Source organism: Theropithecus gelada, chromosome 18 (assembly GCF_003255815.1).
Source record: "Theropithecus gelada isolate Dixy chromosome 18, Tgel_1.0, whole genome shotgun sequence".
NCBI classification, from domain to species: Eukaryota; Metazoa; Chordata; class Mammalia; order Primates; family Cercopithecidae; genus Theropithecus; species Theropithecus gelada.
Window position 1 is genome coordinate 13,845,270 of NC_037686.1, and position 23,569 is coordinate 13,868,838.

The following is a 23,569-nucleotide window of genomic DNA, read 5'->3' on the forward strand; positions in this document are numbered from 1 at the left end:
TGGTCACAAAAGGCAAGGCAGATGTCGCTTGTCTGTCTGTGTCTGTCTGTCTGTCACTCTCTTTCCCCTCAGGATTCACAACCTGCCTGCACTGGGAGCTCTGAGCCAGTTCTGAGAAAACCATAAAAGTGCTAGGTTAAGAGTTGAATAGTATATTTTACTATTTTAAGGAAAGTCTTTCTAAGCATGAAGCCTCAGAAGTCACACACACGCCGACGAGAGCACACATAGAAAATGTGTACCCAGAACAATCTGGAAACCCCCACCAAACTGCTAACAGTGGGTGGGAGTGCATGATGACGGGGGACTTTCACATTTTGTTCTGTATGCTTTTGGGTTGTTTAAAGTTTTATGATAAGTGTGTTATTAATTTTAGAATTTAAAAAAGAAAATAAACAAGAAATACCAATTTTTTCCTCTCAAATTGGCACACATTAAAAATACTACTTCAGTGCATGCTAAAGATGTGTCAAGAAAGCCAGTCAGATACTGCTGAAAGGGAAACATAAATGGATACAATCTCTATAGAAGGCACTTACAGAGTGTTTCAAATGTGGTCAGACTTTGACCCTGCCTTCAATGTTTAAAAAAGGCACATTCAAAGGTATTTGTTTGTGGCAGATAAAGACAAAAAGTTAACATAACCAGTGTTGAAAATATGGGACTATTATATATAAACTATGTTAATCCATAGAGGGAAATTCTAGACAGTTATTAAACCATGTTGTAGAAGAATTATTACTGACATGGTAAAATATCATTTTATAAAGTAGTTTGCAAGAAACTACAGTGTGACATTTTTGCATCTAAATTGTATGATACATGTAATATAAAAACTAGAAAGATAATTCCCTGGATGTGCTGATGGGATTAGCCTTTGTGATTTTCCAGGTTTTCTACGCTGAGTGTATATTAATTCTAGGAAGCAGCTGGGTGAGCAGGAGCATTTAACATGAAGTATAAGCATCAGAGATGTCGTGTATATCACTTTAAACTAAAAACAAACAAAAACATGAAGGAACCTAAGCAAATCTTTACACAAACCAACTTTCAAATTACTTTAGTTACTTTAGTAATACGGTATATAATTGCTATTTAGAAGTTTTTATTTCTTTTAATCTTTTAATTCACAGATGAATAATTAAATGTTCCCCATATACAGTCTCTGAAAAATTTAAACTTTTATTAAGCTCTTTGATTTCTGTATAAGTATTGCAAAATTTGTCTGGGATAGTTGATGATTCTGATTATATTATTTAAATAGATGACTAGTGCATTTACTAAATCTATATTAAGATGAAGTTAAGTGCAGTATAATTCTTTATATGTATATTTTGCTTTAAAGTTTTTCAAAGTGTGTTTACCTATCACTTTAATTTTTTTTCTTTTTTTAAATGAAGTTTCTGTTTCTAGGAGTGTCTAACAATTTAGCCTCACAATGTCTCTTTCCTTGTGAAAGGAAGTGTTTTCTTAATTTATAGATGAGAATATTGGCCCCAGAGTATTTAAGTTGATTTTGAATATTAAGTGGATAGTAAGTTATACAAGTAAATTCTTAAATCACATACGCTTGTTTTTACCATTTGAGATAGCAATTTAAATACCGTATTGTATACAGGTTAGAAATCATGTCTGATCTGGCCGGGCGCGGTGGCTCAAGCCTGTAATCCCAGCACTTTGGGAGGCCGAGACGGGCGGATCACGAGGTCAGGAGCTCGAGACCATCCTGGCTAACACGGTGAAACCCCGTCTCTACTAAAAAAAAAATACAAAAAACTAGCCGGGCGAGGTGGCGGGCGCCTGTGGTCCCAGCTACTCGGGAGGCTGAGGCAGGAGAATGGCGTAAGCCCGGGAGGCGGAGCTTGCAGTGAGCCGAGATCGCGCCACTGCACTCCAGCCTGGGCGACAGAGCGAGACTCCATCTCAAAAAAAAAAAAAAAAAAAAAAAGAAATCATGTCTGATCTTGTTAATTTCTAGCCTGACTCTATAATTTATCTCCAGGTCTCTGGCTGTATTGCATGTTTCTGCTAAGCAAAGTCGTTCCTGGTTCATTGAACATACTCTGCTTTTCTGTGATTTCTTCCTTTCTTTGAAAGTTCCACTCATCCATCATTTCTGTGGAACTTTTCCTGATTCTTTTTCCTATTTAGTTTCTCAGGCGAATTTCTATCAATGGAGACCTGGGCTTGTATTTTTTGATTAGATATTCTTATTTTTTGTTGGTGACTCCATTCTAGTTTTTAAGCAGAGCAGTTCTAGATTTCAGTTTACTGTACTGTTTAATTGCTAAATATCTCTAATACTTCACCTGTTTTCTCTTGAATGATCTCGTTTAGACTTTCCCATTTATATCCTCTATATCTTTTGTCTCCTGACCCCTAGCTACCAAGCCCTAAATATCTCTGGAACCCATTTCTCTCAATTTCTACTGTCATCACCTTAATTTAAGCTACCATTATCTTAGCTGGGCTGCTACTAACTTCTTTTAACCTGACTCCCTTTCTCTAGCCGTTTTTACTTTTTTCATATCTTTTTTCTCCACACTACAGCAGGCGTGATTTGTAATTTTTAAATTTTTTTTTGAGTTAGAGTCTTTCTTAGTTGCCCAGGCTGGAGTGCAGTGGCGTGAACATGGCTCTAAGAGTGATACTTGAAAGCAGCAGAGGGCATGCCTGCAGTAGGAATAAAGAAATAGTTCTGAATGAATCAGTAGACACTCATGTCCACTGTCTTCTGTCCCTACAGTCAGGCATTTATGTGGCAGGAGACTGCAGAAGGATTGCACATAAAACATATTTGGTGTTGGGGTATCAGGCTTTTTGTAGTCCATTAGTATCCCAATTCTTTCAGGTGTTTGTTCCTTCCTCCTTCCTTCCCTGCTTCCCTCCTTCCTGCCTTCCCTCCCTCTTCCTTCCTGATCCTTGCCCCTCCCCTCCCTTTCCCTCAAAACAGGCATACACTCAAGTTTGGCCCTTTGTTTAGAATCTGGTTATCTGAATATAGAAAATGAATAACATAGGGTTTTTTTTTTTTTCCTTATCAGGAAGTAGCAATAGTGTATTATGTTAGTAATATGACTACTTTTGTACTCTAGTTTTTACATATGTAGCATGTTATTTGATTTTTAGAACATGTTGTCTCACCTTTAAAGAATATATTACATTCTCCAAAGGGGACGAGGCTGTGAGAATGAAAGGGCTCCTTTCTTCTATTTAATTATGGAGATGTTCTAAATGGATACAAAGAGAAAGATAATGTAATGAACTCCCATGTACCCATTACCCAGCTTCAACATGGCTAATCTTGTTTTACCTGAATCCCACTTTACTTTCTTTCTGCCTCCCTGCAATTATTTTGAAAAACAAAAACAAAAACACAAAAAAAAACACAACACACACATTATTTTATACGTAAATACTTCTGATAAAACGACCTTTTCAAGGGCGTAAAAGTAAATACAGAGTCAGAACTTGAATCCAGGAGAATGTCACTTTTGCACAGATAATACAGCCCTTGTTTGTTCAGCATTGAGCTTGACCGTTCAAGATGTGTTTATAAAGTAGTGACACTGATGTTGACAAGCCACATATTGTTGAAAAAAAAAATCCTAGTTTTTATTTATTGAACAAGTGATACTAATATAACAATAGAATAGTAAAGGAGTTTTGCCCCCAATTATTTCACCTGAAAATGAAGGTTGTTTTCTTTTTTTTTTTTTTTTTTTTTTGAGACGGAGTCTCGCTCTGTCGCCCAGGCTGGAGTGCAGTGGCGGGATCTCAGCTCACTGCAAGCTCCGCCTCCCGGGTTCACGCCATTCTCTGGCCTCAGCCTCCCGAGTAGCTGGGACTACAGGCGCCCGCCACCTCGCCCGGCTAGTTTTTTGTATTTCTTAATAGAGACGGGGTTTCACCGTGTTAGCCAGGATGGTCTCGATCTCCTGACCTCGTGATCCGCCCGTCTCGGCCTCCCAAAGTGCTGGGATTACAGGCTTGAGCCACCGCGCCCGGCCAGGTTGTTTTCATTACCTATATCGGTACCTTTTATAGTTCTAATGTCTGTCTCATTCATCCATGTGATTAATTTTAGTGGAGGTCATTTTACCAAGTATTTATTTTTTCTAGAGCTTATTATTTCTTGTTCCCTAAGGGGATAAAACCCCACTATAGTGTATTGTTTCCTTTAAAATAGGGAAACTTGTTTCCTAGTCATTTTCTAAATTTTCTTGACTATGGGAAAAACTTGTCAATATCTAAGGGTAGTAAATGCTTAAGTTAATTGATAGTTTGTTTCCATGATGTCGTAAGGGCAAAATGGTCTTTTCTTTTGGAGTAATTGTTTACCTAGAAAATAGTTGAAAATTCTTTCAAAGATTTCTGAGGTTTTGTAGTCTGAAACATCTCCTTAGTGATAAAGGATTCTTTCTTTCTGTGTGTCGAACATAAGTTCTAGTTTGTGGATGAGAATGAGGAAAGAGTTACTGAGATGTGTTCTTACTAATGAAAAAGGAAGCAAAGGGAAAATATAACTTGCATTGATTAAAATAGTTGAGATCCATTATCTTGAAGCTATATGTGTTAAATTTGAAGTGTTATATCCCAGTTGATTAGAGTATCTTGTAAATGTTCTGATCTTATTTTTTTCCCCCAAGGAATAATATTCAGATAAATAAAATTTGAGGTTAATCAGAGCATGTGTCCTTGTTTTAATAGGCATCAAGCATGATGGAACCATGTGTGATACCTGCCGCCAGCAACCAATCATTGGCATTCGATGGAAATGTGCAGAGTGTACAAATTATGATTTGTGCACAGTGTGTTATCATGGAGATAAACATCATTTAAGACATCGCTTTTACCGAATTACTACACCAGGAAGTGAGAGGTAGGGAGAACCCTTTTTTTCTTCAACCGAGGGTTTTGTTTGTATTCAAGTTATGTACTTCTGGGCCTTAAAAATAGGATTAGCAAATAGCTTCTGACAGTTGGTTTAGTAACAGGAGGTACCAAATAGTAGGATAGATGTGGACCAATCTGCCATATAACAAGTGAAGAGCTCTGTGAAGATGGAGCTGTCTGTACTTTTCCAAGGTAATCTGGACTATTATTTCTCTGGCTTAGAGGGTTAGCACTACTGTACATTTGGAAATACAAGGGCATCCAAAGAGATAGCAATTATTTTCTTCTCACTATGCCTTCTATTCTGTTAATTGATATCAGATGAATGGTAGGGCCCATTGATTGAGTCAATAGGCATTTATTAGGACTACACGGGATCTACTATGTTTATGGACACTAGAAGATGAATAAGACACCTAGTAGTCTTAAGGAGTTTACAAATTAAAGGAAATAGTGAATCAGTGATTGTCATGTGATGTTTTAGACTGTGTTAGAGATATGTATTAAGTGTCTTAGGAGCAATGAGAGAGGAGTATTCATTGTTAACGGGCGCAGAGTTTTAGGCGATGGGATCTTCTCATGTAGATACAGATAATGCAAAGGAGCAGGAATCCAGACAGTCATAGGGAGGCAGCTAGGAGTAGGAGTAGATAAATAGATTTTGGAGTCAGACTCTCTTGGTGTAGATCATAATCGTGCCACTTATTAACTGAGTAATTTTGAACAAGTTGGTTATTTTTGTCTTTTGTTTGCAATTAAAATTAAGGAATAATAAAGACATTGCAGAAATGAATAGGACTGGGCGTGGTGGCTCATGCCTTTAATTCCAGCACTTTGGGAGGCCTGAGGTGGGAGGATTACTTGAGGCCAGGCATTCAAGACCACCCTGGACAGCATAGTAAGACCTCATCTCTATTAAAATAAATAAGTGAAAAGAATAGAACAGTGAAATAAAATTAGAAAAACAAAGCAAAAATCTCCAAACCTTTCTGATTATGTGAATGAGAAGGATGTAGAACAATAGGGATACATGGTCTTGGAGAACCAAGCTGGCCCAGATACTTGACTGTAGAATCTTTATCAAGGTTCATAATCTTCTGTAAGTATGTAGTACGGTGAGAACAGGTTAGTATAGGTAAAATCCAGACCACAGATGTATTTTACTGATATATACGTTTATTAATCCATTTTCATACTGCTGTGAAGAAATACCTGAGACTGGGTAATTTATAAAGGAAAGAGGTTTAATTGACTCACAGTTCAGCATGGCTGGGGAGGCCTCAGGAAACTTACAATCATGGTAGAAGTGGAAACAGACATGTCCTTCTTCATATGGCGGCAGCAAGGAGAAGTGCTGAGCAAAAGAGGGGGAAAGCCCCTTATTAAAACCATCAGATCCCGTGAGAACTCACTATCAAGAGAACAGCATGGAGGTAACCACCCCCACAATTAAGTTACCTCCCACTGGGTTCCTCCCACGACATGTGGGAATTATGGGAACTACAGTTCAAGATGAGATTTGGGTGGAGACACAGCCAAATCATATCAATACAGTACTCTAAATTTTTGAATAATGGCTAGTTTTTTTTTTTTTTTTTTTGAGATGTAGTCTTGCTCTATAGCCTAGGCTGGAGTGCAGTGATGCAATCTCGGCTCACTGCAAGCTCCGCCTCCCAGGTTCACATCATTCTCCTGCCTCAGCCTCCCAAGTAGCTGGTACTACAGGCGCCCGCCACCATGCCCAGCTAATTTTTTGTATTTTTAGTAGAGATGGGGTTTCACTGTGTTAGCCAGGATGGTCTTGATTTCCTGACCTCGTGATCCGCCCGCCTCGGCCTCCCAAAGTGTTGGGATTACAGACGTGAGCCAGCACGCCTGGCCAGAATAATGGCTAGTTTTAAAAAACAGGTGATTTCACACAAAAATCTGTTGATGGATTCATAGAACACCCTGCTCCCCTCCCCCCAATACAGAAGACTATCAATACTGGGTTTACGTTTGTTCCTGGCAACAGTTTGTTGAAGCAGTGGAGCCCTTTAGACTGGATCCTTTAGACTGATGATGCTTTTGAGTCAACCAAAGTCCTTGCCATTCCCTGTTACCTTCCTAAGTCTGAGGTCAAGTGCCATTTGCCACTGTAGTGCTGTCTTTCTTAGGCTGTCATTTATATTACTCACCTGGAAGCTATAGAGAATTTGAGTTTGCCACCTCTACAATAGTGAAGAGTATAGTGATAGATACCCTGAATTGCTTAGACTAGGATCATATGTGGAGTCTATTACATTTGAACTTTTGTGGCCTTGGGCACATTACTTCTTTGAGACTGAGTTTCCTCATTTATAAAGTGGGTAATACAGTGGTAACTTTCTCTTAAGGAGTGTAACACAGTTTGCTCCCATGCAAGTGCTTTTACATATTATATAATAAAAGCTCGGTAAAAGTTAGCTGTGATTATTATTACAACTACTACTGTCATCATCATCATCACCTGTGGAATATAAAAGGTATTCCTGTGTCATGCTGTTATGGAAGTAACCAGAACAATTAAGAATCCTTTTACTTTCAAAATAACATTTTTATAATTTTGTTTTAAAAAGCAAATTATTATTACCTATTTTTACATAAACTTGAAAATAAATAACTTTATTTTTAGGGTTCTGTTAGAGTCTCGTAGGAAATCTAAGAAGATTACAGCCAGAGGAATCTTTGCAGGTGCCAGAGTGGTGCGAGGAGTGGACTGGCAGTGGGAAGATCAAGATGGAGGAAATGGACGTAGGGGAAAGGTACAGTATTTTTCTTAATTCATCATGTATTCTAGAGTATATGGGTTCAGAAGCTTTTTATCACTACTGTAAATGAATTTCTTGGTCCATTGTTTTCTATGCCAGTAAAAATTTTTAAAATCTTGATTTCTTTTTTCTCTGGAAGTAGAAAGATTGTTCTTGCTTTTTATAAGCATTGATGTTTCTTAGAGGGTCATTAGATAGGTTTTACCTTCCCACCTTCAGGTTTCGTATTGTCATTTTGTTACCTAGCATGCTTTTCTGAATGCATCTGGACCAGTCTTCCCTAAGCAGTGTCTCATGTCCTCGACTTTCCTGCTATTCAAATTTCATTTGAATTGACTTGTTTTATATTATCTTCCCTCAAAGGTCTTTTTCTGAGGGACAGTGGACAATTACGCTGTTATCTAGCCAGCCTACCTCTGTTACCCTTTGCAGATAGTGTAGTGGGCTCGGAGTTTTAGGAGTAGGTCAAAGCAGAATATTCTGTGTGGTGAAATGAGAGACCTCAGCTGGTCTAGGTGGCAGGGAATGGGGGTGAAGAGGAGAGTGGGAGTGTCATCATTACATAGTCCAAATAAGCCAAGTACACTTGAGACTGTGAGTCAGGTTCACTTGGGCAGTGTGTCCACAGTTGAATAAAACTGGTACAGTGGCAGTGGGGATAAGAGCCTTCAACCTGTTTGGCCCCCACGTATTACACGGCTGCAATCTGGATGGGTCACTTTCCATACCTGGTGCCCAGCAATCATCCTGGAAGCTCCCTTTGAAGCCCTGTGATGAACAAAGATGCCTTTGCCTCTCTTCCTGACTGGATCTCATGCTTTCTGTATCCCATTATATCATCTTACTTAGCTTACCATCTCTTTTGGTAGAACACACATTCTGGTAACTTGTTTTGAAAGAGTATGTGAGAAGTAACATTTTAATACTTTTATTTTGAAAAATTGACTTTATAGTCTTCCCCATAGTTAATTATGTGGTCAGAGGGGGTTGGAAGTCATCTTCCCTCATCAGCTTTTGAAGGCATTTGCTGTTTGAAGCCACATAAATGGAACTTTCTGTTTTTTGCTATATTGGCACTTTTTTTGGGATAAAAGTAGGCATTCTTGAGGCTTTGAGTCATTCGTGTTACATTTTTGGTTTGCTTTGATTTAACACATGTTGTGTTTTGAGAACAAAATGAGGGCCAGGCATGGTGGCTCATGTCTGTAATCCCAGCACTTGTGGGAGGCTGAGGCAGGTGGATCACTTGAGATCAGGAGTTTGAGACTGGCCTGGCCAACATGGTGAGACCCTGTCTCCACTGAAAATACAAAAATTAGCCAGGCATGGTGGTACACGCCTGTAGTCCCAGCTACTAGGGAGGCTGAGGCAGGAGAATCACTTGAACCTGGGAGGCAGAGGTAGCAATGAGCCAAGATTGTGCCACTGCACTCCAGCCTGGGTGACAGGGTAAGACTCCATCTCAAAACAAACGAAAAGAACAAAATGAAAAAGAAATGAAACCGTCTTGTACATGTGACTCCAAGTGAGAGAACTTCATAAAATAAATCTTTAGAGTAACATTATTAAGCACATTTTTAAGACCAAATGTGACTTCTGTTGTCTGACTTTTTTGTTTTGGCCTATGTATGTGAATGAAGAAAGTTAACATCCCTTTTTCCCCTTCAGTGCTGGATGCTTTATCCCACTCCCCTGATGTAACCCATATTCATTGTATGTAGTGTATTCTTCCTTTTTGTTTTTTTAATGTATATTAGAGATGGAGTCTTGCTGTGTTGCCCAGACTGGTCTCAAACTCCTGGGTTCAAGCGATTCTCCTGCCTCCACTTCCCAAAGTGCTGGGATTACAGGCATGAACCACTGTGCCCAGCCTGTTCTTAAAGGGTTTCTTAAGTCTTGCTATACATGTTAGTCTTTTAAAGCTGTTTTTAATACAAGTATGATTAAGTATACTAGATCATAATTTTTTTTAACTCTTTATTATGGAGTATTTCAGACATACACTTGAGTAGAAAGTATAGTATAATAAATTCCCATGCACTTATATCCAACTTCAACAATTATTAACTTAAAAAAAATACCATTTATTTGTTGAAGAAACCAGATTCTATTTGGCCAATTGATTCTTTATAGTATTCTTTAACTTCTTTAACTTGTTCTTTTAATCTTTGTATTTCCTATAAACTAGTTGTTAGAGTTAGAGGCTTGATTAGATTCAGGTTCAATTTTATTTTGGCAAACATACCTCGTATGTGATGCTGTATATTTTCTACTGTATCACATAAAGGGGCACATGAAGTCTGATGATCTTGCTATTAGTGATGTTAAGATTGATGAACAGGTGCAAATTTTGTCAGATGTATCCTTTACAGAGTTTCTTGGCAACATTCTACCTAATGGTTTTAGCAACTGTTCCTTGCATGTGAGATTACTATAGTTACTTTCTTATGCCTTCCACTTTGTTTCCCCCTCAGTAATAAATCAAGTCATATTAAAAATGAAGGAATTTCATTTAATGATTTGGACCTTGACTAATGAACTTACTTCTATTTCAAGTAATTTGAAATTTGAAGTAAATTTTATTTAAACAAAATTTGTCTTTGTTTTTTAGGTAGTTAAATGCTTTTTACTCATCCTATGAAATACAGACTTAATATAGCATCACATTTTTGAAAACAAATGAAGTTAAATCTGAATATATTAGAATCAGAAGGAACTTTTTACTACAGATTGCATGTTTTACCTTCGAGTGCTAGAAACTGTTACTTTGGAAGGTTATATAGTGGTTAGTAGAGCAGAAATCATAAAGCAAATTAAGGTAAATGGTGGACTTTAACTTCAGGATGGTAGTTACCTCTAATGGGAGGCAGGAGTATGGGATTGATGAGATGGACATAGGGGACTTGAAAAGTATTGGTTATATTTTTTTTCTTAGGTTGGGTAATAATTACATGGGTGTTCCGTTTATTTTTTTCTTTAAAGTTTATATATGCTTTGGGAGGCCGAGGCAGGTGGATCACGAGGCCATGATCACGAGACCAGCCTGGCCAACATGGCGAAACCTCGTCTCTACTTAAAAAAAAATACAAAAATTAGCTGGGCGTGGTGGTGGGCACCTGTAATCCCAGCTACTTGGGAGGCTGAGGCAGGAGAATCACTTGAACCTCGGAGGCGGAGGTTGCAGTGAGCTGAGATCGTGCCATTGCACTCCAGCCTGGGTGACGAGCAAAAAAAAAAAAACAGATTTACATATGCTATATTTTATAATGTGTAATGTATGTCAAAATTTAAAAGAATAAATGGACTAATTTACTAACAATTTAAAATACGTTTCAAGTGATTCATCAGATCTTAAACATAAAACCTTTTTATTTCCACAAATACATCATGAAATACCTGGCCTACAAAACTGTTTCTTTAGTACAGGATGAAAAAGAATGGTCATTATATATCTTATTTAAAGTAATAGTTTTTAAGTGTATACCTTAAAAGTTATACTTCAGCCTGTCATTCTAAGTAACTATGAAGGATGGCTGTGATTGTAAGTATCAAGATGAAGAAGAGTAATATGAATTGCATGTGTACAGCTTCCCACTCTTTGCTGTAGTCAGGTTTACTTGAGAAGGTCCAAGTTTAATACTGTTTGTCATTTTTGTGTACAGGTCGAACATTCCAGATAAAAAAATCTGAAACCCGAAATACTCCAAAATCTGAAACTTTTTGAGCACTGACATGATGTTCAAAGGAGATGCTCATTGGAGCATTTAGAATTTCAAATTTTTGGATTTGGGGTGCTCTGAGTACAGTGCAGATATTTCAAAATCTGAAAAAATTTGAAATCTAAAACATTTCTTGTCCTAAGTATTTCAGATAAGTACACTCAACCTGCATGTGATTCTAGGCCTTAAAGCAATGGCAACCCCAGTATTTTTTTTTTTTAATTTTAATCCAGTGAATTCAAGAATCAGACTAGTTGGGTGTGGGGCTTGGAGATAGTGTCTGAGTTTCCATGGTAGGCGTGCCATTTTAGGTGGCCTGCAACTGTGGGATACTGCTGGAGGAGCAAAAGCAACTCAAGACCTACTTAAACATTGCCACCAAGGCTCTTCAAGAGCTTTGTGCTTGTTAATTTTTAACTGACCAAAAAGGTTTATCTTGAATCATTTTGGGGATTTAAAATTTCATATTGAGTAATGGGCTTAAAATAATATACTGTTTTGGCCGGGCGTGGTGGCTCACACCTGTAATCCCAGCACTTTGGGAGGCCAAGGCGGGCAGATCACCTGAGGTCAGGAGTTTGAGACCAGCCTGGCTAACATGGTGAAACTCCATCTCTACTAAAAGTAAAAAAATTAGCCAGGCATGGTGGCAGTCACCTGTAATCTCAGCTACTCAGGAGGCTGAGGCAGGAGAAGCTTGAACCCGAGAGGCGGAGGTTGCAGTGAGCCGAGATCACACCACTGCACTCCAGCCCGGGCGACAAGAGCGAGATTCCATCTCAAAAACAAACAAACAAACAAAAAACAAAACTGTTCTTAAAGGAATCCCTTTAAGATTAAAAATACTTTAAATTTTGTATCAAATTCTATTTTCTGATAATCTATCACTGTAATCCCCAAGCCTCTTGATTTAACATTTCTACAGTGGTTTTAGAAATTACCTTATAATTCTGGAAAAATATGGCTCTAGTGATAATTTAAATATATGTTAGGAGTGACATATTTGGCAAATAAGTATTTTTCATGATCCTGTTCCACAGGTTGCTAGATGAAATATTTTTAAGATTTACATGTAAAAATGAAAAGAACTAAGCTCTTCCCTCCCCTTTAAAAAACTTCTTTTCTCAAAAAACGTCTGTTAGGTAACAGAAATCCAGGACTGGAGTGCATCAAGCCCACATAGTGCAGCATATGTCCTCTGGGATAATGGTGCTAAGAACCTTTACAGAGTTGGCTTTGAGGGCATGGTAAGTAGTGAAGAGCCATAGCAGGTGAAAGAAAATGTTGGATGGATGAATAGCTCTTACTGCTCTTTTATTATTTTTCCTTTGTCATCTCCGTTTGTCAGAACCTTTACGTTTTTACTATGTTTCCCTAAACTATGTAATAGTCAATATGATTTGCCTTTAGTTAATGTTTGGGTACCTTACTCTATATTGGTTGTGTAGAGCTGACCCATTTTCAGTGTAAGTCCAGGGGGTTTATTTACGAAAATCTGTCAAAAAGATTGGAAATCATCTATAAGACCACTCCTTGGCATGGATGGACCTGGAAGACAGTATTATAATGAGATTTTGTGATATATTTGTATTCTGTGCTCTGGTAGCTTATAAAAATATAAATTACAACAGATATTAAAATTATTTTTTAGGAGATTCCTCCCCGCCCCTTGGTATTTTTTAAAGTATAGTGTTGATAATTGAAAATGATTGACTTAGAAACACCTTGAATTACTTAAGTGTTTAGAAAGATAATGGAGGTTTATTCAGTGAGTTGTCCTGTGTTTTTGTATTTTTCATGGATCATTGTTCAAGCGCTGATCTTGGCTGGACGCTGTGGCTCATGCCTGTAATCCCAGCACTTTGGGAAGCCCAGGCAGGTGGATCAGTTGAAGTCAGGAGTTTGAGATCACACTGGTCAACATGGTGAAACACTGTCTTTACTGAAATACAAAAATTAGCTGGGTTTGATGCCATGTGCCTGTAATTCCAGCTGCTCGGGAGGCTGAGGCACGAGAATCGCCTGAACTGCGAGGGTAGGGGTGCAGAGCTTGCAGTGAGCCGAGATCACGCCATTGTACTCCAGCCTAGGTGATGGAGTGAGACTGTATCTCAAAAAAAGTTGATCTTGCTATTCAGTTTATAGAGTGTAATAAATAAATGCCAAACTATTAATGCCTTTCACATCCTTTTCATCTTGAATACATTCCGTATTCAAAGAATTCTTTAAATTTCCTTTTTTAAAATCAACTGGCTGTGTTCTTGTTAGGAATGGAGACAGTATCCCAGTGTCCCCTTAATTTATTTCCATTTATTTATTTATTTTTTGAGACAGAGTCTTACTCTGTTGCCCAGGCTGGAGTGCAGTGGCATGATCTTGGCTCACTGCAAGCTCTGCCTTCTGGGTTCACACCATTCTCCTGCCTCAGCCTCCCAAGTAGCTGGGACTACAGGTGCCCACCACCATGCCCTGCTAATTTTTTGCATTTTTAGTAGAGATGGGGTTTCACTGTGTTAGCCAGGATGGTCTCAATCTCCTGACCTCATGATCCGCCCCCCTCAGCCTCCAAAGTGCTGAGATTACAGGTGTGAGCCACCAGGCTTGGCCTTATTTATTTACTTTTAGAGACAGGGTCTTGCTCTGTCACTCAGGTGGGAGTGTAGTGGTGCAATCATAGTTCATTGAAGTCTTGAACTCCTGGGCTCAAACAAGCCTCCCACCTCAGCCTCTGGAGTAGCTAGGACTGTAGGCGTGTGCCACCATGCCCAACTAATATTAAAAAAAATTTTAGTAGAAATAGGCTCTTGCTATATATATTGTCCACGCTGGTTTTGAACTCCTCTGTTCCAAGTGATCCCCCACCTTGGCTTTCCAAAATGCTGAGACTACTAGCATGAGCCACTACACCTGACCAATTCATTCCACTTATATATTAAAAGCCAGCCATGTGAATTTAAACAAATACTTTAGTTGCCAATTTTTATTATTGTATATAGCAGTGGTTATCAGCTTTTCATTTTCTTCATGCCTCTGCCTGTCTTTAAATTGTCAGTTTTTTAGAATTCCAATTGATTATTAATTTTCTTCAAATGAAGCCTATGTGCTATATGTGCTCAGGTAGTTAAATGAATGGTATTTATGTAGACTGATGGCCGAGTATGTGGTTGTGCCATTATTTATTTAATGAGATTTCTCTTGATGGGGATCTGAGTTGGATTTTGTTTCCCCTACTGCTTCAAGCAGTGTGTCAGTAAGCATCCTTGTGTATATGCCTTTGTACATTATGGGTATATTTCCTTAGGATAGATTCCTAGAAGTAAAATTGCTGGGGTAAAGTATTATATTAAAACAATTTGACAGCTGGGAGTGGTGGCCCACACCTGTAATCCCAGCACCATGGGAGGCTAAAGCCAGTAGATCACTTGAGTCCAGGAGTTTGAGACCAACCTGGACAATGTGGCAAAACCGTGTCTCTACAAACAATAAAAAAATTAGCTGGGTATAGTGGTGTGCACCTATAGTCCCAGCTACTTGAGAGGCTGAGGTGGAATGATCACTTGAGCCCTGGGAGGTGGAGGCTGCAGTGAGCCGTGATCATGCCACTGCACCCCAGCCTGGGCAACAGAGAGAGACCCTGTCTCAAAAAAAAAAAAAAATCCCCAAAAAACAGTTTGACTCCTATGTCTCTTTGGCCAGGATTCAGTGACAGTAAAAGATGCTATAAAAGAGTTGGGTCCTGTGTGTGTGTGTGCACATGCATGTGCATGCGTGCAGGTGCGCACGTGCATATGTATTAGAGGAGCTCCTTTCCTTGATAGGGTAAGATGTTCTTTTTTTTTTTTTTTTTTTTTTTTTGAGACGGAGTCTTGCTCTGTAGCCCAGGCTGGAGTGCAGTGGCCGGATCTCAGCTCACTGCAAGCTCCGCCTCCCGGGTTTGCGCCATTCTCCTGCCTCAGCCTCCGGAGTAGCTCGGACTACAGGCGCCCGCCACCTCGCCCAGCTAGTTTTTTGTATTTTTAGTAGAGACGGGGTTTCACTGTGTTAGCCAGGATGGTCTCGATCTCCTGACCTCGTGATCCGCCCGTCTCGGCCTCCCAAAGTGCTGGGATTACAGGCTTGAGCCACCGCGCCCGGCCGATAGGGTAAGATGTTCTAATCATCTACTATATACACCTGTACTATTAGGTACTTTTAAGTAAATCCAAATCCAAATTTTCACAGTATACACAAGGTTCTTCCTCTAAGCCCACATTTTCTGTACTTTTAATTATACCGCAGCTACCTCCTCCATTCAGATACTTAGTAACTTGTTTTCTTGTAAAAGATAAGTGGGAAGGAACTTTAGTTAACCAGGTTATGGCGAGGTAAGGACTAAAGTTGATGTAAGGCCGGGCGTGGTGGCTCACACTTGTAATCCCAGCACTTGGGGAGGCAGAGGCGGGCAGGTCACTTGAGGTCAGGAGTTCGAGACCAACCTGGCCAACATGGTGAAATCTCGTCTCTACTGAAAATGAAAAAATTAACCGGACGTGGTGGCACATGCCTGTAATTCCAGCTACTGGGGAGGCCAAGGCAGGAGAATTGCTTGAAACCAGGAGATGGAGGTTGTAGTGAGCCGAGATTGCGCCACTGCACTCCAGCCTGGGTGACAGAGTGAGACTCCATCTAAAAAAAAAAAAAAAAATTGATGTCAGTAGGAAAATCAGCTAGACAAGGAATCAAAAGACTGTATTTGGTTTCGTTATTTTCTACTTTGTATTGGCTATTTAGTTTTGAATAATTTCCAGGTTTTGGTTTGTTTTTGGTAAAAGTGTCTTTAAAATGGAATGTGGTGGCTCATGCCAGTAATCCCAGCACTTGGGAGGCTGAGGTGGGTGGATTAGTTGAAGCCAGGAGTTTGAGACCAGCCTGGCCAACGTGGCGAAACCCTGTCTCTACTAAAAATGCAAAAATTAGCCAGACCCGGTGGTACATGCCTGTAATCCCCAGCTGCTCAGGTGACTGAGGCATGAGAATTGCTTGAACCCAGGAGGCGGAGGTTCAAGCAATTGAGTCACTGTACTCCAGCCTGGGCAACAGATCAAGACTCTGTCACACACACACACAAAAGAATGTGCTGTGCACATTTCCAGTAATAGATATTTGTTCTTTTTTAGCATGTGGTTTTCAAAATATTATAATTAATATTTATTAATTATAAGTATTTTGGTTTAATGTAATAAGATTCAGACATTTTATTTTGTTTATTTATTTTTTGAGACAGAGTCTCTTGCTCTGTTGCCCGGGCTGGAGTGTAGTGGTGTGACCTCAGCTCACTGCAGCCTCTGCCTCCCGGGTTCAAGCAATTCTCCTGCCTCAGTCTCTTGAGCATCTGGGATTATAGGTGCCCAGCAGCACACACGGCTAATTTTTTTGTATTTTTAATAGAGAAGTGGTTTCACCACGTTGGCCAGGCTGGTTTTGAACTCCTGACCTCAAGTGATCCACCCGTCTCGGCCTCCCAAAGTCCTAGGATTACAGGCGTGAGCCACTGTGCCTGGCCAGATTCAGACATTTTAATTTTGAACTTTAAAAGAAGGCTAAAAGTAAATAAAATATGACCTATCTGAAGATCAGGTTTCTAGTTTTTACAAGTTTTTACAAGTACTTTTGAAAGCAGTATTTAGTGTGATTGTTGACCTAGACTATTCTTGACTTCTGTTTTGGGTATGTTCTAAATGAATATTTTTGCCTATTTTAGATATTGAGCCATATTTGAAGTTTCATGGGTGATTTTTCTGGTTTCTTTTCTTCTTAGTCTGATCTGAAATGTGTCCAGGATGCCAAGGGAGGTTCTTTCTACAGAGATCACTGCCCTGTGCTAGGTGAGTGAGAAGATTAGAGAGTATTACTAAATAATGGGTCAGAGTTTGTGGAATCGGTAAAATGTTTAAATTGGACTTCAGAAAAGTTAATTACCACTAAAGTTACTTAGAGAAATTTTTTTTTTGGCTTTACTTTGGTCTTAAAGTATTTTTCCTTTTATTATGGTTTATTTGGACTCAGTTGTCATGTCTTGAGAATTGATTGGCCATTTATGTCATAATATATTTGAAACTTTTATGTTTTAACTGTAAATTACATGTTGAAAAATTTTGCATTAGATTAAAACAGTTGTATGTCATAGACTATTGAGAATAGGATTTGACACTTTTGTGCTTAAAAATTCCTTAGAATTTTTGTCAAATTGTCTTCCTAAGAACAGCTCCAAGGTTAAGATAATATGTATAATTTCATGTATCATTAAAATGAAAAAAAAGGGAACAAGAAAACCAAAACTACCTTCATTTTATAGATTTATTGTTGCCTGGATGAACTTTTACCACACTCTCCTGATCTTTATTCTCTGGTTTCTTTCTCATGTGAACTGTGTTTCTCCTTCAAATCATTTGACTTGCCTTTGTAGCAAAAAGTGCTGTTTTTTTGCAGTATACCTTAATTTTTTTTTTTAAAAGGAGAAGGCATAAAAAAATTTATGTGTTTTAATGAGCTCATCTGTTTTATCTTGCTTTCACAAAACAAGCTTTCTTGTTTTGTGTCTTGTTTTCATAAGAAAAATGCAAAATCAACATGCATATTTTGGATCTCAGCCTAATGTTTCATGATCTTGAATTCATCTCAGAACTAGCTTTTGAAAATAATCTGGGGAATGGGCTTTGACATATTTTAAAATGCTCTTTAGGGCAAGAATCACAGGAACCATTTGTTAAAATGAAATAGTACTAAGCACTTAAGGGAAAAAGTAATTCCAGGCTTTCATTCATATTCTCTAGTTAGTTATTGTGGTTCTGATACAGTGGTAGTAAGTTATCCAGGCATAAAAGTGAGTATTTTCAACACCTGGAACTTTGTGTTCTGATGTAAGGTTGAATTGTCTTTTATAGACTCTACTCTTACTCAGTCTTTGTTGTAACTCATCATATTATTTCAGTTTTTGAGTCTGTTTGGCTTTTTTTTTTTTTTAAAAAAGCTTTCTAGTTCTAAAATTTTATACTTATAGTGAGTTCTCAAGACCTTTTAAAACTAGACGGTACCTGAAACTAAAATATCTACATGTTATTTAAAGATAACACAGCTGCATGTTGTTGTGAGTTTTTTTCCCTCCTTTATTCAATTGCCTCTGAAATTCACCTGCGATTCTACAGGTGAGCAGAATGGCAACAGGAATCCTGGTGGATTGCAGATTGGTGACCTGGTAAATATAGATCTCGACCTAGAAATTGTACAGTCTTTGCAGCATGGTCATGGAGGATGGACTGATGGAATGTTTGAGACTTTAACTACAACTGGAACTGTTTGTGGCATCGATGAAGATCATGACATTGTAGTACAGTATCCAAGTGGCAATAGGTTGGTGATATCTATCAATTTTTGATGATGATAAATAAAGCTAATATAGAGAAAAGAGTCTTAGAGAAAGCAAATAATGTGATACACCCAAATACTCATTAAAGCTAGCTTTTAGATGGTAAGTAAAACTCCAGAGTATATATTGGTAAGGTGGAGAGAAACAAATGGTAAGAATTACGTGTGTGTGTGTGTTTGTGTCTCTTGTGTGTATATGTGAATTTATATGAGGATGTTTATGATACAGTGTTCTGTACACTATTTTTCCTTCAAGAGGAGAATACATTGTATCACTATTAGGTCTAACTACAGCCTAAAAGTTCTGTGTTGGTAATGGACTATATCAGTCTACCCTGAATGGGAAGGGTTTTACATTAAAACTCCTTTGGTGCATATCTCCAGGGTCATCTCTTATTTTTTCTTTTTATTGATACACAAGAGGTGTACATATTTTGGGATACATGTGATGTTTTCATCCATGCATACAATGTGTAATGATCAAACAGGCAATTGGGACAACCATCAGTATTAACATCACCCCTTCTTTACATTGGGAACATTCCAATTCCTTTCCCCAGCTGTTCTGAACTATACAAGTTGTTAACTATAGTTGCCTAACTGTACTATCAAACATTAGATCTTTTTCCCTGTTTCTAACTGTAGTCTTGTACGCATTTACCATCTCTCTCATCCCCACCTTTCTCCTACTGTTTCCAGCCTCTGGTAACCACCAATCAACTTTCTATCTCCATGAGATCCACGCTTTATATCTCCTCATATGAGTGAGAACATGTGGTATTTGTCTTTCTTTCTTTGTCTTATTTCACTTAACATAATGACCTCCAGTTCCATTCATGTTGCTGCAGATGACAGGATTTCATTCTTTTTATAGCTGAGTAATATTTCATTGGGTATATGTACCACTGTTCTGTTCTGTTCTGTTCTGTTCTATTCTATTCTATTCTATTCTATTCTATCCTATTCTCTATTTAGAGAAGGGGTCTCATTGTATTGCCCATGCAAGTCCTGAACTCCTGGTCTCAAGTGATCTTTCTCCCTTGGCCTCCAAAAGTGTTGGGATTACAGGAATGAGCCACCATACGTGGCCCACATTTTCTTTATCTTTTCAGTCTGTTTATGAACACTTAGGTTGATTTCATGTCTTGGCTGTTGTGGATAGTGCTGCAGTAAACATGGGAGTACAAATCTCCCTTTGACATACTGATATTCTTTCTTCTGGGTATATATACCCAACAGTGGGATTACTGGATCATGTGGTAGTTCTGTTTTTAGTTTTTTGAGAAACCTCCATACTGTTTTTCATAGTGGCTGTACTAATTTACAGTCCCACCAACAGTCTACGTGTGTTCCCCTTTTTGTGTGTTCTTGCCAGCATCCGAAAAGCCATTTTCTTTTTTTCTCTTTTTAAAAATTTAAATTAAAAACTTTTTTTGTAGTAGAGACAGGGTCTTGCCATATTGCCCAGGCTGGCACTGAACCCCTGGCCTCAAGTGATCCTCCCACCTTGACCTCCCAAAGTGCTGGGGGCTTGAGCCACCTCGCCTGGCTGATAAAAGCAACAGTAGTTTGAGAGGACTGATATTTGTTCTTATTTAAATGTTTGGTAGAATCTAGCATTGAAACCTTTAGGCCCTGGGACTTTTCTCTGATGGGAGACATTTTTATTACTTCTTTGATCTTGTTACTCATTATTGGTCTGTTCAGGTTGTATATATATATATATATATATATATATATATTTTTTTTTTTTTTGAAACAGAGTCTCCCTCTGTCACCCAGGCTCGAGTGGCAGGCACCATGTCAGCTCACTTCAACCTCTGCCTCCCAGGTTCAAATGATTCTCTTGCCTCAGCCTCTTAAGTAGCTGGGATTACAGGCATGTGCCACCACACCCAGCTAATGTATTTTTTAATAGAGGTGGAGTTTCACCATGTTGGTCAGGCTGGTCTTGAACTCTTGACCTCAAGTGATCCGCCCACCTCGGCCTCCCAAAGTGCTGAGATTACAGTTGAGCCACCTTGCCTGGCCAGGTTTGATATTTCTTCATGTCTCAATCTTGGTAGGTTGTTTATGTACAAGAATTTATCTATTTCTTCTAGATTTTTCAATTTGTTGGTATATAGATGTTCATGATATTCTGTCATGACCCTTTGCATTTCTGTGGTATCAGTTATGTCCCCATTTTTGTTTCTGATTTTATTTGGGTCTTCTGGTTTTATCTTAGTTAGTCTACCTAAAGATTTGTTGATTTTGTTTATCTTTTGAAAAATCCAGCTTTTCGTTTTGTTGATATTTTCTCTTTTTATTGTGTCAATTTCATTTATTTCTGCTGATCTTTATTACTTCTTCCTTCTACTATTGTATTTGCTTTGTTTTTGCTTTTCTAGTTCCTTGAGCTGTATTGTTAGGTTATTTGAAATCTTCCTACTTTTAAAATTATTATTATTTTTTTGATACGGAGTTTCACTCTTGTTGCCCAGGCTGGAGTGCAGTGGCGTGATCTCAGCTCACTGCAACCTCAGCCTCCTGGGTTCCAGCGGTTCTCCTGCCTCAACCTTCCCGAGTACCTGGGATTACAGGCATGTGCCACCACGCCCGTCTAATTTTGTATTTTCAGTGGAGATCGGATTTCTCTATGTTGGTCAGGCTGGTCTTGAACTCCCAATCTCATGTGATCCACCTACCTCGGCCTCCCAAAGTACTGGGATTATAGGCATGAACCACTGCACCTGGCTTTAAATGATTGATTAGGTGTTTATTGCTATAGATATCCCTCTTGCTACTGCTTTTTCCATATTTCATAGATTTTGATATGTTGTGTTTACATTTTCATTTGTTTCAAGAAATTTTAAAATTTCCTTCTTAATTTCTTTTTTTTTTTTTTTAATTTCTTTATTGACCCTTTCATTGTTCAGGATAATGTCTAATTTCTTTCTAGTGTTATTCTATTGTGGTCAGAAAAGATACTTCATACCATTTCAACTGTTTTGAATTTAGTGAGACTTGTTTTGTGACTCAATATGTGATCTCTTTTGGAGAATGTTCCTTGTGCTGATGAGAACAGTGTGTGTTCTACGGCAGTTGGATGAAGTATTCTGTGTGCCAGTTAAGTATATTTGGTTTGGATTGTAGTTTAACTTTGATATTTCTTTGTCGATTTTCTATCTGGATGGTGATCTCTTCATTAGTGAAAGTTAGATGTTGAAATGTCCCCTACTATTAAAGATATTGCAGTGTATCTTTCCCTTTAGATCTGTTGATGTTTGTGTTTTATATTTGGTTGCTCCAGTGTTGAGTGCGTATGTAATTGTTATATCCTCTTGCTGAATTGACCACTTTATAATTGTATAGTGACTTTTGTCTGTTTTTACAGTTTTTGACTTAAAGTCTGTTTTATCTGATATAAAAGTGTAACTATTCCTGTTCTTTTTTGGTTTCCATTTGTGTGCAATATCTTTTTCCATCCCTTCATTTTCAGTCTGCATGTGTCTTTATAGGTGAAATGAATTTCTTGTAGGGAGTACACAGTTGGGTCATTAAAGCTGTTTTCTTTTACACATTCAGCCACTCTATGTCTTTTTTTTTTTTTTTTTTTTTTTTGAGATGGAGTCTTACTCTGTCACCCAGGCTGGAGTGCAGTGGCACGATATTGGCTCACTGCAACCTCTGCCTCCCGGGTTCATGCAATTCTCCTGTCTCAGCCTCCCAAGTAGCTGGGACTACAGGTGCCCTCCACCAAGCCCGTCTAATTTTTGTATTTTTAGTAGAGATGGGGTTTCACCATATTGGTCAGGCTGGTCTCTAACTCCTGACCTCAGGTGGTCTGCCCGCCTCAGCCTCCCAAAGTGCTGGGATTACATGCATGAGCCACTGTGCCTGGCCTCACTCTATGTCTTTTAGTTGGAGAATTAGTTCATTTACATTCATTGTTGTTATTCATTGGTAAAGACTACTGCTATTTTTGTTATTTGTTATTTGGTTGTCTTGTAACTCTTCTCTTCCTTTTTTTTTCTTGCCCTCTTCCTTTGTGGTTAGGTGATTTTCTTTGGTAGTATGTTTTAATGTGTTTTTTAAACAAATTTTATCACTTTTTGTTTTTGAGACAGGGTCTCACTCTGTCATTCGGGCTGGAGTGCAGTGACATGATCATAGCTCACTGAAACCCTGAACTCCTGGGTTCAAGCGATCCTCCCACTTTAGCCTTCCAAGTAGCTGAAACTACAGGTGCACACCACCATGGTCATTAAATTTTTTTTTTTAATATAGATGGGGTCTTACGATGTTGCCCAGGCTGGTCTTGAACTCCTTGCCTCAGGCATTCCTCCTGCCTCAGCCTCCCACACTGTTGGGATTACAGGTGTGAGTCACTGCGCCCAGCCTGCGTTGTTTTATTTTTTTGATCTGGAGTCTCGCTGTGTTGCCAGGCTGGAGTGCAGTGGTGTGATCTTGGCTCACTGCAACCTCTGCCTCCCAGGTTCAAGCAATTCTCCTGCCTCAGCCTCTCAAGTAGCTGGGACTACAGGCGCATGCCATCACGCCCAGCTGATTTTTGTATTTTTAGTAGAGTCAGGGTTTCGTCATGTTGGTCAGGCTGGTCTCGATCTCCTAACCTAGTGATCCACCCTCCTTGGCCTCCCAAAGTGCTGGGATTACAGGCGTGAGCCACTGCGCCCAGCCCTGTGTTGCTCATTTTTAGTATAACTACTGTATGTTTTTTCTTCCTGGTTACCATGAAGCTTACAAAAAGCATCTTATATG

At 38.8% G+C, this 23,569-nt stretch overlaps 1 protein-coding gene across 1 annotated transcript in view; it reads left to right on the forward strand.

Annotated features, from left to right (window-relative positions):
- MIB1 (mindbomb E3 ubiquitin protein ligase 1) overlaps positions 1 to 23,569 on the forward strand; it is a 133,756-nt gene that overhangs the window by 20,143 nt on the left and 90,044 nt on the right. The window contains exons 2-6 of the mRNA XM_025365115.1: positions 4,711 to 4,882; positions 7,550 to 7,679; positions 12,547 to 12,651; positions 17,202 to 17,268; positions 18,589 to 18,793. Of these exons, the coding sequence (XP_025220900.1) occupies positions 4,711 to 4,882; positions 7,550 to 7,679; positions 12,547 to 12,651; positions 17,202 to 17,268; positions 18,589 to 18,793 (679 nt within the window). The remainder of the gene's footprint in view (positions 1 to 4,710; positions 4,883 to 7,549; positions 7,680 to 12,546; positions 12,652 to 17,201; positions 17,269 to 18,588; positions 18,794 to 23,569) is intronic.